The sequence below is a fragment of the Mesoplodon densirostris genome, chromosome 9 (assembly GCF_025265405.1).
Source record: "Mesoplodon densirostris isolate mMesDen1 chromosome 9, mMesDen1 primary haplotype, whole genome shotgun sequence".
Taxonomy (NCBI): Eukaryota; Metazoa; Chordata; class Mammalia; order Artiodactyla; family Ziphiidae; genus Mesoplodon; species Mesoplodon densirostris.
Genome location: NC_082669.1, coordinates 46,232,951 through 46,251,719, shown reverse-complemented (window position 1 = coordinate 46,251,719; position 18,769 = coordinate 46,232,951). Strand labels below are relative to the sequence as shown.

The window sequence follows — 18,769 nt, the reverse complement described above, 5'->3', positions numbered from 1 at the left end:
GTGTGATCCGTTTCCCCTTCATCCAGGTCGATTTGTGCACATTATGGTGTCATGATAATTTTAAAACATACTGAGAAAATGACAGAGCTGCAAAATTAAAATAAATGATTAATGGTATTTTTTTTCATGTTTTGTACTAATAGGTATTACTAAGTCTTTAAATTAATAGAGCTGTCAAGCTCATGGGTGTTACAGATCCAGCAATGAACCAAAATGGAAATTATATATTCCAAAGACACCTAAAGATGACACTTTGGAATATTTTAAATTTTAATTAGTAGGTGCAATTGTTTTGTTCCCTGTAACCACTGCAAATTAATTGGAAATTAGTCACAACCAATCCTTTTTTTTAACAGTCTGAGATGAAGAGGTTGGTGCTTTACACCTTAACATTCTTGTTTGGGGGCCAGAAAGCGCATATGCAGTAAATTGCACTGTCAATTACAAAAAAAAAAACAAAAACAAAAACCTTGTGAAATTAGGAAAAAATTATGCACAGGTAAACAAAACTAATTAATGCATAAGTAACAGGGGAACGGAACACACAAACTAATGCCACTAAACACTAACGTGCCAGTCTTTGGGGAAAAAAGGCTTAGAAATGCAAAATTATGTAAGAGTATTTACCAATGAAGTCTTAGGTAACAGAACGCTTTTAGTTTATGTTTTATTTAACTGCTTTTGGAGCCTCACTACCACTCACATCTTAAAAAGTATACCCACCAGAACAGCAATCTGATTATCGAAATATGTCTCAAGATGACAGAAGACTGTTAGTTAATTTTCTGTTCCTCAAAATATCCAGATTTAGACTCACGGAATAACAAATGGCAGTATTTTCTTAAGATTTATTCTTATTTTGTATTTAAATATTAGGCAAAATGCAATTTCCAGGCATATCAAGAAAATATTCACTGTCTACACCTACCTATTAACAATTTTCCTACTGATAATTTATGGGTTACTCTTTTTCTTTTATCACTAAAAATACACGTTACCTTGCCTGCTTTTTTCCCCCTCTAAAGTAAGCCATCAGAGCTGCTTAAGATTCTTTAAAAATGATGTGTCTGTCATCCCCAGGCGCCATGACAGTTCTGGAGGCCAACCATAAAAGGCCAAAAAGTGGGCAGTGTCCAATTCCCGGAAATCCCCACCCCTTCCCCCAAATAGTTGGAATAATCCTCCTACTCTTTAGCCTAAGAAATTACCCAGCCCATAAAAACTAACCACCCCATATTTCAGGGCTGCTCTCGCCTTTTGAGACAGACCGCATTCTGTCTGTGGAATTTGTATCTCTCTAAATAAATCCACTTCTTACCTAAAAAAAAAAAAAAAAGAGTGCCAATTTTCTCTGATTTCAATGGCTTAAGCAAGTACTACTAGTTCAATGGTATAACTTACTTTGAAAATGCAACAACAACTCAATAGGAGTTTCTTATTAATTTATTAATAAATATCTATTGAGGGTTAAAAAATACGGTGTGTCTGCAAAGGCAGCAAGTGTCATGTTTTAATAGCTGTGTAACGTTTAATGAGAAAATAATATACTTATAAAATTTTCAAAATAAGACTAATTTCCAGGAAATCAACCTGGTACATTAGCTATTATTTAATATTATTTAAACTTAATAGACTTAACACAAGGGTCTTGGGAGATTCAAGAGTTAGGTTACCTGCAGGTTTCATGCACTATTCTATTCTGCATGAGTTTTAATAGAATTTTCCTTTTAGATAATTACTAAAGATGTTAAATATTATGGTGAAATGATATCTTTTTCCAGTATGAGTTTATCTGTGATTATAGGAAAACAGTAAAAGTCACTGCTACATTTTCTATAGTACTTTGGCTAAATCTCAAATAGATGTCAAATATTATCGCAACATAACATGAGTTTAACTATTTTTTTCCTGTATGATTCAGGATAACAAGAAAGTTAGTCCAAACAATGAAAAAGAAGAAAATTCAGGTGCATTATAAAATATAACAATACTTAATATATACCACAGAATAATTAATACTTCTTTAGTGTTGATAAATGTGATGCAAAGTAATTTTCAACAACCCTTCAATACTCTCTTGTGATTTGTAGGTAGCTGGTTTTAGGAATAAGGAAATAGTTCCAAGATTAAGTAATTCTCTGAAGTCCAGAGGTCACTGATACAACAAATATGAGACACTGGATTCTGGCCTTTATTTCTGTTTTCTACCCATTGGGATCTAGTTATTTTGCACAGTACTATTACTAAGCAGTTTTTTCCTCCCCTTCATATAGAAATCCCATAAAACACTGTTTTCAAGGAGTGAAAAATATTTTTAACCTCAGACTACTTTGAATTGCTGCTAATGGGCTACAGAAGTGGACCATTTTAGTTGTGGATGGATGCCAGCTTGCTCAAACTAACTTCTAAAATATTAAAACCTAGAATGGGTTTCAAATAAAAAGCTGACATACAGAAGTTGTAATAAAATGGTTGAGATTCTATAATTAAAGAGTGGTAAGGCTTTGTAATTTCTAACCTGTTTTCAGTTCCCAGGTCTGTGATCAGTTAATCCAGGTAGTAGGTATAAGGAGACCCACCTGCCATAAAGATAAGTAAATTCTAGCTATTTTCTTACTTCTCAAATTTGCCCCATTCTCCCCATAAATCTTTTAATGTTCTGTTTATATTTAGGATTTAGTAGCCTCTTTTCAGGAAACATTGTTCTAGCCACAATTTGCCTTTAAAAGTATTTATTTTATCTTTAGTAATCAAGAGAGATGTAAGCATATAAACTAGGGAAACAAGTAATCTGTCTGATATCCTTGTACTTCCTAATATAATATCATGTGAAATTCTCATTCAAATGGTATTCCCAAGCAGAAAGAATTTTCATGATATTCAGCTTTACAAGTGAGTTGAAAGGGCTGTTAAAACAATTTCTTTCTGAAAATTGCTTAATTTGCTTCTCAACTGTAAGTGCCCTATGTTTGGTTTGCTGTGGTTAGAGCTGCCAGAGAAAGTCTCACTGCCTCTGCCTGTTTTACACTCACTACTATGCATCACAGAAAATTTCAGAGACCTTGTATTTTCATCTCTCTCAAATTTTTATCCTTAGGCAAATAAGCCTAATGAACTGATGACAGGTTTGGGAGTAGAAAAACAAGTTAGAAACAGTCCCAGTTTTATAACTCTTTGCTTCATGACCTTGAACATTCACCTAACCTCACCTCCACGGTCTAAAAGCCTCCCATATAATCATATAACTTACTTGCAATACTCTTAAAATGTTTGCCTACAGACAAAGTAATCCTAAAAAACATCTCGTGTGGTCATCCACATCATTACTGCCTAGAGAAATACATAAAACCTAACTTTATCTTTATAGGTGAGTAGAGAATCTCTGCCTTTTTGGTCAATTATTTTCACTCAAATAACAAGGTAAATGTAGTCTCAACTGCCTAAATGCAGGACACAAAAATGGGAAAAAATTAATGAAGTTTTCTCAAAATGGATAAGATTTATAATTCAAGGTTTAGAGCACTTCTCAGACTTATTTAGAATTTCTGTAAAATATATGTAAATGGGGACTGTACTGTGAAATCTGTAAGTTGGCAGATAAGTACTTCCGACTAATAATATACCAATCTGATGGGGACTATTCATGCAGATCTCAAAATGGCCATATACAAAATCTAAGAAGAGTGGTGGTGTTTTCAGTTCTAGTCAAGAAGAAGTAAGCACGTGCTACCCTTTCTCTCCCACTGAAGGCAACTACAAACCCTGCACAGAATGCACGGAGCAGCTGACTGAGGATTGGTGAAAAGCAAATGACAGCACGTAGATTGGGGAAGGAAACCAGAGCATGAAGTGCCACTGAGCCAGTGATGACCTTCCTGTTTTTTCTCCCTTCTCATATTCCCCAGTCTGGAATTAAAGGCAGCTCAAAACCTGGAACTGTACACCAAGTACAGATGGAGAGCTCCAAGAAAAGTCCTGTGTTTCTGGGGTAGGAAATGAAGGACATACAGGGAGAGGTCAGAGAGGGTGAGAGAAGTATCTTGTGTCACTTCTCCCCCTCCCCCCGCCACCCCGATCTCTCCCATCCCAGTCCCCTGGCAATTCCATAGCAGTGGCAGGTGCCTAGAACTCCACTGAAGGAAAGCCCTACTCTCTGGTCAGGGAAACTACAGTCCCCAAAGCACGGGCAAATACCTGCTGATTTTTTTCTCTCTTCATCCCCTTACCACAGGGCCCTGGAGGCAGATACTATATGAAGAACTACATGGCAGTTCAGAGAAATGTAAGCCTTCTATTTCTAGTCAGAGGAGACCTGGGAGTCAAAAAACATCAGGGAGATCCTCGAGTGGAGAGGGCCTCAAAAAGGCTACCTCTTAAAGTTGTATGTGATCTCCTGAGTTTACCCCTGAGCAGTGTATGCACAGATTTGACCTTATGAAGCATACTGACAACGTAGAGAACTGAATTAGGGGATAGACCACCACCCAGGTTCCAGATAAGCCTGTGGATCTTGTACGTGTAGGATAAATCTAAATAACACTGCAAAAACTTTGAAAATTGAACTGACATTAGAACCACAGCTCACAGGCAGTAGATCCGGATTTGTGGCCTGAACCTAACTGGGTCAGTTACCTGCTAAAATAGCAACAACAATAACAAATCAACATTCCCTACAAGAATTAAACAACACCTAGAGTCTAATAACATGATTGTATCATTTTTAGGATACAATCCAACATTTTTCAATATATGATGATCCAGGAAAATCTCAAAAACTCCCAGGGGGAAAGAGAACAAGTGATGCAACCTCTGAGATGATAAAGGTGTTGGAATTACCAGACAAGAAATTTACAGCAGCAACTATAACCATGCTCCAAGAAGTAATGGCACACACTCTTGAAATGAAAGATAGAGACTGTCAGCTGAGAAATAGAGGATATGACAAAAAAAAAAAAAAAAAAAAAAAAAAAGAAGGAACCAACTGAAAATTTTACAACAGAAAAACTCAACGACCAAAATAAAAGTTAACTGCAGGGGCTCAAGAACAGCATAGAGATAAGAGAGGAAAAAGTCAGTGAGCTTGAATATAGATGAATAGATATTATCCAATATGAGCAATAGAAAGAATAAAGAGGAAAGAAAAAATTAACTGAGACTCAGATATTGGGATACTACAGAAATATCTAAAACATGTCATCAGAGTTTAGAAGGAAAGGAGAAAGACTGTGGTGCTTAAATCAGTATTTGAAGAAATAATGGCTGAAAACTTCCCAATTGGGCAAAAGACATAAACCCACAGATTCATGAAGTTCAGAGAAACTAAAACAGAATAAGCTTAAAGAAATCCATGCCCACTCATCAAAATCAAAGTACTGAAAAGTAAAGACAAGGGGAAACATTCCTGAAAGCAGCCTGAGAAAAATGATGCATTACCTATTGCAGAGCAATGATTCACATGTGGACTTCTCATCCGAAACCGTATTATGTAAAAGACACTATGTGAGGTATGATGAGGAATTAAGGATGAAATCATAAAATGTTTACAATTAAGTCAGAAGAGCTGGACACATACATGCATTGCTGAAATACAAAGCTGTGCATTGGGATGGCATTAAGAAGATATTAACAGAGAGTCACAGGAGTACAAAGGATCAGGCAGTTATTTCAGACAGATGGGGAGTTAAAAGGTTTCGTGAGAGGGCTTCCCTGGTGGCGCAGTGGTTGAGAGTCCGCCTGCCGATGCAGGGGACACAGGTTCATGCCCCGGTCCAGGAGGATCCCACATGCCGCGGAGCGGCTGGGCCCGTGAGCCATGGCCGCTGAGCCTGCGCGTCCGGAGCCTGTGCTCCACAACGGGAGAGGCCACAACAGTGAGAGGCCCGCATACAGCAAAAAAAAAAAAAAAAAAAGGTTTCGTGAGGAAATTGTCGCTCAGTTTGGCATTGAAGGAAGGGATTTTATTTTATTTTTAGTATATATGTATTTATATCCCATCACTTTTCAGAAAGATTTTGAAGTAACTTATAAAAATATATATATATCCCAACAGCATAGGATAATTGATTCAGGCAAAATAATAAACCGTAGGTAAGATTAAATGAAAGAAATGCAAACCATGGGTCCTACAGAAAGAAGAAAGAAATCTGTGCTGGAAGAAACCACAGATTTCCTGGGAGCCTGCTTGAAGGCCAGAAAAATGTGTCTATTTCTAAACCACAGAATAGGGGATGGAGATTGCAGGTACATAATTAAGCAGTATGAGTAGAAAGCCTTTGGAGAGTGGTCCCTATGAAGCATGGTTGGCTGATGGAAGCCTTGGGAGAATTATTTAATGCCATGACAAGGATACTGAACTCTACGCTGTGTGAAATGAGGAGGCAATAAAGTTTGAGATCAGGGAGTTGGAGGATCATAGTTATGTTGTTCAGTAGTAATTCTGGCAATGTGATGGATGGCTTTGGCTATACTGGGAAGCAAAAAATAATGTATTAAGTAAAGAGAAAAAATGTAAATAAGGTGAAAAAGAACTGAATTCTTTTATAAATGATAGAGTTGTAACTGATTACTAATACAAACCACTGAGTGAGGCAACAAAACATCATAATTAAGGGAAAAGGCATTAGAGCCCACTGACTACCCCTAACTGTGTGGCCTTTGTCAAGTTGTTTGGCTTATCTGCTTCAGGGTTTTTATTTTTTTTAATTTATGATATGGGAGTTATAATAACTTTACTGACTTCTTAGGGTTGTTTTGAGGATTAAATAAAAATAAATAGGAATATATAGAACAGAAACTGGTATATCGTAAATGATGCTAAGTATTGTTAAGCATTATTACCATGGTTTCTTCCAAACATCTCAACGACATCTCAGTGTTTTGTAAATTCAATTAGCCTTCATCTACATATCACTAAATTCCTGGGACTGGAAAATCTTACATTTATAAATGTTTATTTTCTATCTTAATGTCCTGAGATTAAATTGTATTTCAGCAAATGATTTAAGATTAAATAACACTTTAAAATTATGATTATTTTAAATAATTACAACAAACACATACGTAAAAATTTAATAGGCCCTGAAACACTGTTCCTCTTTTTAAAGAGCTTACATTTTAAAGCTGAGCTGAATATATTCTCTTTGCAAAAACGAGTGTCAAAATGAAGATAAACTCCAAGTAACTGCAGTGTCTAGGGCCATGGGAAAAAGATCCAGCCTTCCTAAGAGAGGGTACGAGCAAAGGCTAGGCAATTAGCCGATGTCTGAATCAACTAGAAGCTAGAGCCAGAGAAGGAAAGTGGCATGCAAGTCAGAAAGCAGCATCTTATAGAATGGTCCACTCAGTGGAAATGGGGACTGAAGGAGGCAGTGGCTCTTAGGGCACTAAATGACCAAGTATCTGTCCCAAGAATACTAGGGATCACACTTAAAGCAGTAAGACTACCAGGCTTAGCGAGGATTGGCTAACTACCAGCTCAGGGCTGAGTTGAGTGTTGAAGGTATTTAATACTAGAGGCTGAGACTGGGCAAGTGGGTCAGAGTCCTGAGAAGTATTATACCAAGGAAGGTATTTAAAACAGGCAAAGAGAGACCAAAACACATGTAAATGCCTTCCAGAAGTTGCCTTGACTTCAGCTATCACTTTCATATTTTACCTGTGGTCATTTCACCATTTAGCTTATTTATGATCTGTTTGTGACTTCCCTCCCATTCTCTACCACATGGAAGAAAGCTTCAGGAATCCTTTCTGACTTAATCATAGACAAAGCACCCAGAGTGATATTGCATTACAAACTGTTTGGCATTACTTTTCATAAAAGTAACACAAGTAATAACTAGTACATGACTATTAATATTTCAATGCATTAACAGAATGTAGCCTATACAATGTGTAAAATGAAGACATAATTGATAATGCAGAGGGAAGTGGCCCCAAAGTTTAATCGTCCTATTTCAGGAAACAGAGAGATTAAATCTTTTAAGGTTGAGAAAGTATTTCTTCTCCGATACATTCAAAATTCTTTGCTTTGAGAATGTAATGAATAAAGATAACTCAAAATAACTTTTACATGTATGTATATATGAAAAATATGTGAATGAATTGCTAGCCAACCTACATTATGTTCAGTGAAAGATTTAGTAGAAAGCATGTTTTAAAATTATTATACTACCCCAAGAATTATTTAAGAAACTCACAAATTCAAAATGCACATGGTGTTGGCAGCCTAACGATGTGTGAGGCACAGTGCTATGCGCTGCAGGTACAGGGATGACTAAAATCATAGTGCCTGACCTTAATAAGCTTAAGTCTACCCAGAAGATAGTCAGAAAAGCCGATAACTTCAATTTAACGTAGTTAGTTCTTTGATAAAGATATGAAGCACTGGGGCTGTGCTTTTAGACTAGTTGGGGTCAGGGACGGGATAGAGTGAAGGGAGGGGTGATATTCAAAACAGAATTTATGGAGGAGTGCCAGCATGAAATGAGTCTCAAAAGATGAGTTGTGTAATGCAACTAAAGAAGGAGAAAGGTTTATTTGGGCAAGAGGAAAGTATATGAAAATAGGAAAAAGAAGTAAGCGATGATAGCAGTGAAACAGGAAGCCCGATTCAAACTATATTTTATCAGATAGAAAGTAATTAAATGTTCTAATTGGAAGAGTGTCGTGCTGAGATTAGCATTTTCTAGTGATCATTCTGGTAGAAAAGTGAAGGATGGATCTAAATAGAAAAAAAAAAATGGGGATGGGGAAAGATTGATGTGGCTGTTGCTGAGAGTGAGGAGAAATGAAATGGGCCAAATCTAGGACAATGGTGGTAGGGATGAAAAGAAAAGAGTCCAGAAATATGCCATATTATCAAGTGGGCACAGTTAGTGAATTTTAGGGTATGGAGAGAAGTACAGGATGACTCTCAGATTTCTAGCTTAGGAAACACTGGGCTCCACTAACTCAATGTGGTAAAGGGAGGAGGAGGAATTTTGGAATTTTAAGAAAAAGTCATTATATGGTGGGTGGGGAGGAGATGGAAGGAGGTACATGATGCGTTCATTTTGGTTACACTGAGTTTGAGGCTTAGTATGGTCACTCCTCACTTAATGAAACTTTACTAGACACCTGTCACTCAGAATAAATTGGGGTGGGAGGGCTGGGTGTGCAGATACAAAATGAAATCTGACCTAGTGTCTGACCTCCCATATATTACTGTTCTTCCTTGTCTCCTCCTTAAGCTGTTCATTTTTTTCTCCCCACAATGGGAACATATGGACAACAGAGTCAGTATGTTTGAAGTGGTCAGGAGGAAGGAATGGGGAGGAGGGTAGGAAGGGGAATATAGTTAGGCTCTGGAGTCCACCCTAAAGAAAGGCTCTTCATGAACTGTTTCAATATAATGTCTTCTAGAATTAATTGTGTCTTTAGTTTGTTATGCTTATTAACATAGCTAATTGTTAAATGGTTAAAATCCATTCTCTGTTAACTCAGTGACTATTACAAAACTGTGAACAAAGGAGTATCTAACAAGTTTCTGTTGACCATTTTATAGTGAGATAATTTAAAAGGTCATAAAAATAATTACAACATGTGAAGAGACAGTTTTAAGCTTTTTGGTTTTTGTTTTTCCTGGTAATTGGAACTTAGGATTAGTGAAATTTGTAAGTAAATATTACCTTAATGGTTTTTCAATTACTTTTTATTGTGATAAAATATATGTAACATAGAATTTACCATTTTAACCATTTTTAAGTATACAGTTCAATGGCATAAGTACATTCATACTGTCATGCAACCATCAACACACCTATCTTCAGAATTTATATTACTCTGATTCTTAAAAGAATATTAACTGATGTAAGAATCAAGACCCACTTATCACATGCTTTTCTATTTTATATATTCCACTTAAAGAAAAGCAGAACTTCTGCTGTGCTCTAAAATTATATCTAGAGCAATTTCTTCATAAATTGAGTATCAGCTTATGGATATTTAAATTCAGTGAAGAATTTTAACATTCTACCATTTTTATGTTCTGTAAGAGAAACGTGTTACTCAGTTGAAGCAAAGAACACTCTTAAGTTCAACCATACCAACGCTATGAATACTAAATATTCTCTTTAGTTAAAGTGAAATTTAAAGTTCAAATCTCCATGTGGTTCTAGGAAAAGAAGAGTATGCCAGAATGTGAAATAATAATAATGAGCCATAGTCTAGTACAGTTCTTGGTCCACTGTGTTGACTGCAATAAATGTTTTAAATGAATAAGAGAGTTTACACAGAGAGAAAACTCAATAGTCGTTATATAAAAATTAGTAACTTAACAATTGTTTAGATCATGATAATTAATAGGTGAAATGAATATCCGGTTACTCGCTGAGAGAAAAGTTAACAAAAGAGTCATTGGAAGAGCTTGTGTGAAATAAGCTACAAGTATTATAATGCCCTAATTACATTTTAATAGATACAGACTTTTTAAAGCTAGGGAGAGGCAGTAAGTGATTTATCAAAGGTCATACTCTGGAGTGGAGGGTCACAGGGATGGCCTGGGGCCTCCTCAGGTGGAGATCCAGGGTGGGGAGTAGCCATCAAGAGTTTAGACAGTGGAGCCAGGCTACCTGCATTTCAAGTTCTACTCTGCCACTTACTATGTGGGTGGAATCAGGCAAACTATTTAACCTTTGTCTGCCTCAGTTGCTTTATCCACAAAATGAAGCTTATTATAGGATTTCTGTGAGAATTAAATTTGTCAATACAGGTCAAGTGTCTCCAACTATGTGGCGCAAACTAAAAGCTTAATAAACGTTAGATATTTTTATTGCCATTAATCCTTCTTGATTTAAAACGTGGCACAGGGACTAGATTTCCCTTCTCCCTGAGAAGAGTCCAAAGGAATGCAAAGTACTCATGGAAGGTGTTCTGTTTCACTGTCTTTCATTTATTCTTTTGTGACCCAGGCTGAAGAAAAGTGACCTTTCATTAAGACAAGAATACTGCTACTACCACTGCCACTACCATCCTGCATCATGACCACAATCACCACCACCACTGTGACTACCATCACTGACAGCAACTCTACCAGTTCACCATGACCACCATGACCACCATCACCACTACCACCAGCATCATCAGAACTACCGTAACCATAAGTTTCACCACTTTTTCCACCATCACCATCGTGATGTTACCCCTAGCACCATCATCCTAATCTTTACCATCAGCACATCATCACCACCGCTGGAATCAATAACAAGACCTTTAATATCCATGTGAGTGTAAACATGAACTCAGAAGTGTCATTGGGAGAGTGAAGAAAAACAAGATGTAAATATATACATGCTAGTAAAAGGAGGAACAGGAATTTTTTTAAAGGACATTTGGAACCAAGTACAGAGATAGCAGTTGGCATAGGAAGTAGCCATTTTTGAAAGATTTTTTGACAAGTTTGTCTTACATTATTATTACAGAATTAATGGATTTCACAAACTTAGGGTTCAATTAGCTAAAGGAATATACCAGGAGTAAACAAAAAGTCATATTTATGTGCTGTACACAAAGATTGAGCCAAGTGCTTCAGAGTAAAACCAACAGAAAGGTAAAAATTAAGACTCCCATGTTATATGCTAAGCTGTGCTCTTTGAAATTGGTAGCTAACTAGTGGTTAAGAGAACGGGCTGTAATCAGAGTCCTGGGTTTGAGTTCCATTATGTGCTACATACCTGACCTTGAGTAAGTTATCTGACCTTCTAATGACTCAGTTTTCTCCATCTGAAAAATGGTGATATCCGTAATTTAGTTTGTGTGAATATTTAATGAATACTAATATAATGTTCTATGTCAATTATTTCTCCAAAAACCCCCAATACCACTCACCTGTAACCATGTCAACACCAGCACTTAGCACAATGCTTGTATTAATCTAAGATTAAGACGTACCTACCTCTAAAAAAAAAAAAAAAAAAAAACATTGTCACTCCCTAAACACTTCCCCCGCCCAATTTTAACCACAGAGTAAATGGTACCCTCATTCACAGATAACAGCTACCCTCCATTCATCCCTTTCCCTCATTCCAATCCCTCATCACAAAGGGAACTCATTAACAAATTCTCCCTGTTTCACCTCCACAGTGTAGCTTAAATCCATCCACTTCCTGGCCCCTACTGCTGCCGAAGCCCAGACCACTCTGATAAACCCTGTCTCCCAGCTGCTACTCAGTACAACCCATTCTCCACATAGCAGCTAAGGTGAACTTTAAACATGTAAATCAGATGATGCTTAAATCTTTCAACAGTTTCCTACTGCACTTAGAATCAGATGCTAATTCTTTACCATCATTTTTTCTACTTGATCTGTGCCCTGCCCATCTTTTCTACTTTACCTCTTACACTCTCACCCTACCTCTAAAATCTGTCATTCCATCATCCTTCTTACTGTTTAACATACTGAGCTTTTGACCCTTCTTTCAAAAAGGCCCCCCAGACTCACTTGTCTAAAGTAGTACTCTTTGGGCTTCACTGGTGGCAAGTGGTTGAGAGTCCGCCTGCCGATGCAGGGGACACGGGTTCGTGCCCCGGTCTGGGAAGATCCCACATGCCGTGGAGCGGCTGGGCCCGTGAGCCATGGCCGCTGAGCCTGCGCGTCCGGAGCCTGTGCTCCGCAACGGGAGAGGCCACAACAGTGAGAGGCCCGCGTACCGCAAAAAATAAATAAATAAATAAATAAAATAAAGTAGTACTCTTCATACTCCACCCAGTTCCTCTTTGTCATTTTTCATAACGCTAGTAATCAAAAGTTATATTTATTATGCATCTGTTTTATATTTATTAATTTATTTTATTTCCTATTATCAGAATGTAAGTTCCTTGAGGACAATTATATTATTGAATACATTCTATTCCATGTTCTATTATTCCTATGTTTTATTATTGATCATGACGTATATTATTGATCAGGTTTCTATTCTTAGTGCCAAGAGAAGTGTCTAGCATATTATTGAAATGCAATAAACTGTTCACTATACAAATGAAATTTAGGGAGATCTAAATGTCTGAGTGAAATAATATCTCATTATGCAGAGAACAACTACAATGGTCATTTTTCTATAGAGAAGGAAGACCTCAAATCCCCAAATGGAGGCAAAAGAACAGATGGGTAATAAATTCAGGGAGAATTATGTTTGAAGATCCCATAAATATTTTTTCTTATAAGGCGTTCTGAAATAAGTACAAGAAAGGTTAAGAGAAACTTTATCAATTTTGCTTAGTTCCAGAGTTTATAACTGATTTACGGTATCCAAAGATTATACTTTCGCTAACACAAACATTCAAATGCTAATCATTGCCAAGGGCATATAATGCGTAAAACCTGAACTCATTGGCTCTTGTCACATAAAGAAAGAAAGAAAGAAAAAAACAGTACTGGGTGATAGGTCCAAAGCTTAGGTATTGTGATTATTTACTTATAGGAGTATGTGATTAGTTAGTTATGGGAATATGTAGTATCTGGGAAGCAAAATTGAAAGTGACATAGCATTTTAATTACTCTGTACTCACGGTGCATGGGGTCTGCATCCATGGTTCCCCATCGATTTGCATTGGCAGAGACTTGCTAGTCCTGGGGAAAAATATTTCATTTTAAGTTTAACATGGAAATACTTGATACAACAGACTATATGTCCCATAAAAAATTATGAGACCAGGGAATGCAAATATGGTAATAACTGGGCTCTGCTCTCAAGTTATCTCTTTGAAAGGAACTTCAACTTTTTTTTTTTTTGGCACACCACGTGGCATGTGGGATCTTAGTTCCCCAACCAGGGATCAAACCCGCACACCTTGCATTGGAAGCTCGGAGTCTTAACCAGTGGACCACCAGGGAAGTCCTGGAACATCAACTCTTGACTATTAATGAATACCTTGAAAGGTATCTTAGTTACAGGAATGTTAAGAGCTTCCTGGTAACTGTCGTGATATAAACAAAAATTCTGGATGCCAAAAGACAAATGTAGGGTTTATGTTTAATGCCACAATCAGAATTCCTACAGCCAAAAGGGCCTCCCCTGTTTTCATGCAAACCCACATTGTAAATGTGGAGAAAAAGTGTTTGACATCTCAGATTTTCCGGTATCAACACTTTCATATATATAACGCCATTATATCTGTGCTATAATCTGAGGTTTCACGTTAGGGTAAAAATAGACCTTTTCTCTACAGGTAAAATTTTGAAAAAATGTTTTTTTTAAAGATTTAAATGTAATACACATATAAAATCTTACTTTATAACAATCCATTGTTTAATTTATAGAAGTAATGGTAGACTTTAGTCCATGAAAGAATGTAAGTTAATGGTGTGTCAACAGTGTTTTCATTGGGTAATTTGCCCAGTAGATACTTTGATGCTTCAGTAAATTAAACTGAGTGTGAGCTAGATTAGAGGGGGTAGAATTTGTATGTTAGAATTGTATCCACGGTCTCAACAAAAGAGAATCAAATTCCAATGGACATGGTAAGTAATAGTGAACCAAAACTTTGTAAATATTGTCATTTTCATTATTTTGAAATATATCAGCATTAATCACTGATAACTTGAGGCACAGATAAAACAAACATGGTTATCAGAGTCTTGTATGGCTTTAATTAATTTGTAGTTATGCCATGTCAACCTCCTTTCTCAATTATAGAGAAAGAGCTACCTGATGACCACAGAGGAGCACTGAGCCAGCCGCCGCCCAGCACTTTTCAGTCCTGTGTATATTTGCCCCATCTCCATGGCTCCTTCCAAGCCAACCACCTCCAGCAGCTGATCACTCAGATCTGAAAGAAAACAGAAACCTTGTAAATTACAGTGCATATGCATATGTGCACAATTTCATGTCATTAGATGTTATGGAAATGAAAAATGAAAGCTACTTCACAAAGAAAGCTTCTCTGTCTTGGATACGCTACTAAAAGTAACGAAAAGATGGCCTACTTTTGAAACTCTCAGTTTAACCAGACCCTGAGGTGCTGTGGGAAAAGATGTGCTGTCAGCTTATTCTAAAACAAAATGGGAAGAATGGATTCTGAGCCAAATAATGCCAAAAAATATACCAGTAGTTTTTAACATCAACAAACTTAACGTTATTCCACATGTATATATGGAACATTTTACATCCCACATCAGACATTTGGCAGCAAATACACATTTCAATACTATAAATAAAGTATGAGGATATGCTGTCAAACATGATTTTGTTAAATTACTCGAAAAAAAGACCTTAGAGATCATGGAATTAAAGTTTCTCAATTTAAAGATAAGACTTGAGGCCCTAAATCATTGAGTGAATTGTCCAAAGTCATAGGTAAACTTGAGCAGGATGTCAAGTTTTTCTTGAATTTGAAAAAAGGAATTTTTTTTTTTTTTATGATAAGGAATGTGCTACCAAATTCTACTTGGGAGTAGGTTAGATAATTAGCACAATCCAATCATAATTTTTTTTCTTACCAGAGGACAGTAAAAAGAGGCTAATAGTATTACATATTGCTTGTTGACTGTTTCCTAAGTGTCTGTCACTGGACTAGTCACTCTCTGTATACCACCTTACTGGCTCCCCCCGCAAAACCAGTTTAAGACAAATATGATTATTAGAATTTACAGATAGAGAAGCTAAAAGTTAGAGAAGTTAATTTATTCATATTAACATACATAGGAAGTGACAGAGCCAAAATTTGAATCCAATCACTCTGAGGCATAACCACAATGCTGTATTTGATACATGAGCCATACCAAAGAGAGAGACTTTTAAAACTTAGAGAAATATTTCTTATTCAGGGAGTGAGAGTGTTCTGTGTGAGCTCCACCTGAAGACTTTCACTCAGTGGGAAAGCAGACGAAGTACTCACGTCAGTAAAAGCCGAAAGAGCGCAGTCTCAGCACACAGCCCCTTCGCTTACTTATTTGGTTCAGAATGCCTGAACCCTTGATTTGAAGGTAAAATTCTAGGTGCACATATATGGTCCTTTTCTATATTGATATTTTCATGTAATCCCATGTATTTTCAAATGTCAATAAATTGTTTAATATTGTTTTAGTAGCAACAAAAGCTGGAGGGGGTGGCATAGAGTGGCATAGGGTAGGGCATGATGATTATACAGATAACCATGTAATAGCTAGTCGTAGCTGAGGGTGGACCTGAAGAAAAACCAGCATGTGTGTGTTGTATGTACTCCATTTTGTACAGAAAGCCCTCATTCCCCACTGATGAATCCATTTTAGCACGAAGTTCAGAGAAATAAACGATATATTTTCAGCGTTGTTCAAATGTGTCGGTGAACAGCACTTTGAAATCTCAAAGTTTGCTAGGCCCATGATCTTTGGCAAATTTTATATAGGCCCTGAAAACAAAAAGTGTAACCAATCCACTGTATTTTTTTTTTGAAGAGAACTGACTTAAAAAAAACTACTACTTTTTAAATTTTAAGCTCTAGCTACAGCATGAGATTTCTTCACATGGACACAATCATCCAGCTACCAGATCAAATGTTAACAAGTCCTAATCGAGAACATTCACCTTGCTGTTCTAAACCCTATTTAGACTTATTTCTCATGAAACTTATTCTGTGTTTCTAGTTTAAATTTATGTTGCCAAGAACAGATGGACAAGGAATGGAAACATATTCTTTCAGCTGTAGCCGGCACTAAAATGTGCTTGGCTCTATAGCCTGGGTGTTAATATACGCATTTTTTAGATACATGTCAACCAGCAAACTGCACTGTGGCAAGCACTAAAACCCCAGATGTGTGTCTGGTGATATTTATAAAACAACAACCACCACAAAAGTGAAGTTCATATTTAGTATTACATATTTTCCACTGCTTGATTCTTAAATAGGTGAAATGTTATGCTGATTTCTGTAAGGATCTGGTTGATGGAAACTATTCTACAAGAAATGAAATACTTTCTCACAAGAGAGTTAATCTGTATAAGCCCTAACTTCTCCATGAATCACAGGGATTGTCTACACCCACACCATATTGCTACTGTCTACCACCCTCCGTCTGATTTTTTTCTTTCTTTTAATTTGTCTTTGTTTTTCTCCCTGCAAAAATGCCATGAAAATCAATTCTACCATTAATAATTGGTAATGAAGACATTTCTTATAGATTTAGAAGACCTAGGCTTTCAAACTTTCATGTTCTTGCTAACACAAAGAACTGTAGAGAAATGGTGGTCTATTTACTAGCTCTGGTCAAAGTAAATAAATACCATATTCCTTCTAATTAAGTGTTCAGAAAAAAAAGAAATTCTAATTTGTGCTGCATAAATTTTCTCCCATAAACACTGCCATTTTTTTTATACAGAAGCCTGCAACGTCTGTGTACAATTGCTGCCTCTTACATACTGTCTTTGAGGTCAGGGTCCTGACTGACTTCAGACAAAGATAATTTCTATATAATTTTGAATTCTGTTTCTACATGTGGTATCATCTAGAAACATCAAAGACTTCCTCATGTCACATTCTAGCTAAAATTTACTTTAAGTGCAGGTCGTTCCTTGGGATGTCATAACCAACCAGATTCACCTCCTTAGTTGGTCTGCTACCTGGCTATTGCTTTCATACTTAAATGTAGGAGTAGTGAACGACAGCCCATGAACCGAATCCAGCCCACTGCCTGTTTTTGTATGGCTTGCAAGTTAAGAATGGTTTTCACATGTTTACAAATGGAAAAAAAATTTTAAATGACATATTGTGACATCTGAAGATACATTAAATTCAAATGTCACCATTCACAAATTAGTTTTTATTGGGACACAGCCACTCATTCGTTGAGGTTTTGTCTATGTCTGCTTTCACACTACAATGGCAGAAGAGAGTGGCTGCAGCAGAAATCACATGGCCCAGAAAACCTGCAATATTTATTATTTGGACCTTTAGAGAGAAAGTGCCAAACTCTGCTTAAGAAAACATTAACTATTTTGGGCCACTGACTTTTTCACTTTAGTACTGCCACTATAAATCCTAATGGCATCACAGTGAGTGGCCTGAAAGACATAATGTCCGAGCACTCATTCCTCACTGTGTGTACTGGTGTGTAAAAGAGCTGCTCGCAACCGTGGCATTTCACCACACTCATGTACTGTGAGGTTTCTTATAATCAGTTTGTTATCAATCATGTAATACCAAAGTTTCTAAATAACTCGGTTACAAAAGAAACTACAGCAGCTTAACATTCAGCATTATGCTCAGTCATTGCATCTGGTTGGCTTTCTTGCGTGTGAAAGTAGAACCATAGGTAGGAAGGCAGAAGTTGCATCTGGGCCAGGAGATGCAGGTGAGAGCTCCCCGTGGGGGAGTCATCCGCTGAGCACTGAGAAAGCCTGACCTCCTGATACTAGGAAGTGTGTCTGTTCCAAGGAAGATAGTGCTTTTGATCAATTAATGATATGAGATATACTTCTGAAGGGGAAAAATAGTACGTTTCTGAAAGAGTTAGCATATCTTTCCAAATTGCTCCAGGGGTACAACAGAGGCAACAGAATCTGCCAAATTTGGTATTTTCATATTTAAAATAGAGAGTCTAGAAGAGGTACTTCAGAGAGAAGAAACTTAATGAAATAAGCAAAACTGGCATATAGTACAGCAAGATTCTTAACACAGGTCAGTGACTCTGAATGCAGAAGAATGTAACTTTTTCACTAACATGTAACTGAAATTAAGCACTTCTTTCAATTATAAATTTAGGCAAGAAACCATAGTCATAGTAGAAATATCTCTGACTTTGTCACTGACAGATATCATA

At 36.8% G+C, this 18,769-nt stretch overlaps 1 protein-coding gene across 6 annotated transcripts in view; it reads right to left on the bottom strand.

Annotated features, from left to right (window-relative positions):
* Positions 1–18,769, bottom strand: part of DGKB (diacylglycerol kinase beta) — a 653,248-nt gene that overhangs the window by 23,068 nt on the left and 611,411 nt on the right. For all 6 annotated transcript variants that reach the window (XM_060107578.1, XM_060107580.1, XM_060107582.1 and 3 more), the window contains 2 exons: positions 14,682–14,802; positions 13,543–13,603 (listed from right to left, as the gene is read on the bottom strand). In XM_060107578.1, the coding sequence (XP_059963561.1) occupies positions 13,543–13,603; positions 14,682–14,802 (182 nt within the window). The remainder of the gene's footprint in view (positions 1–13,542; positions 13,604–14,681; positions 14,803–18,769) is intronic.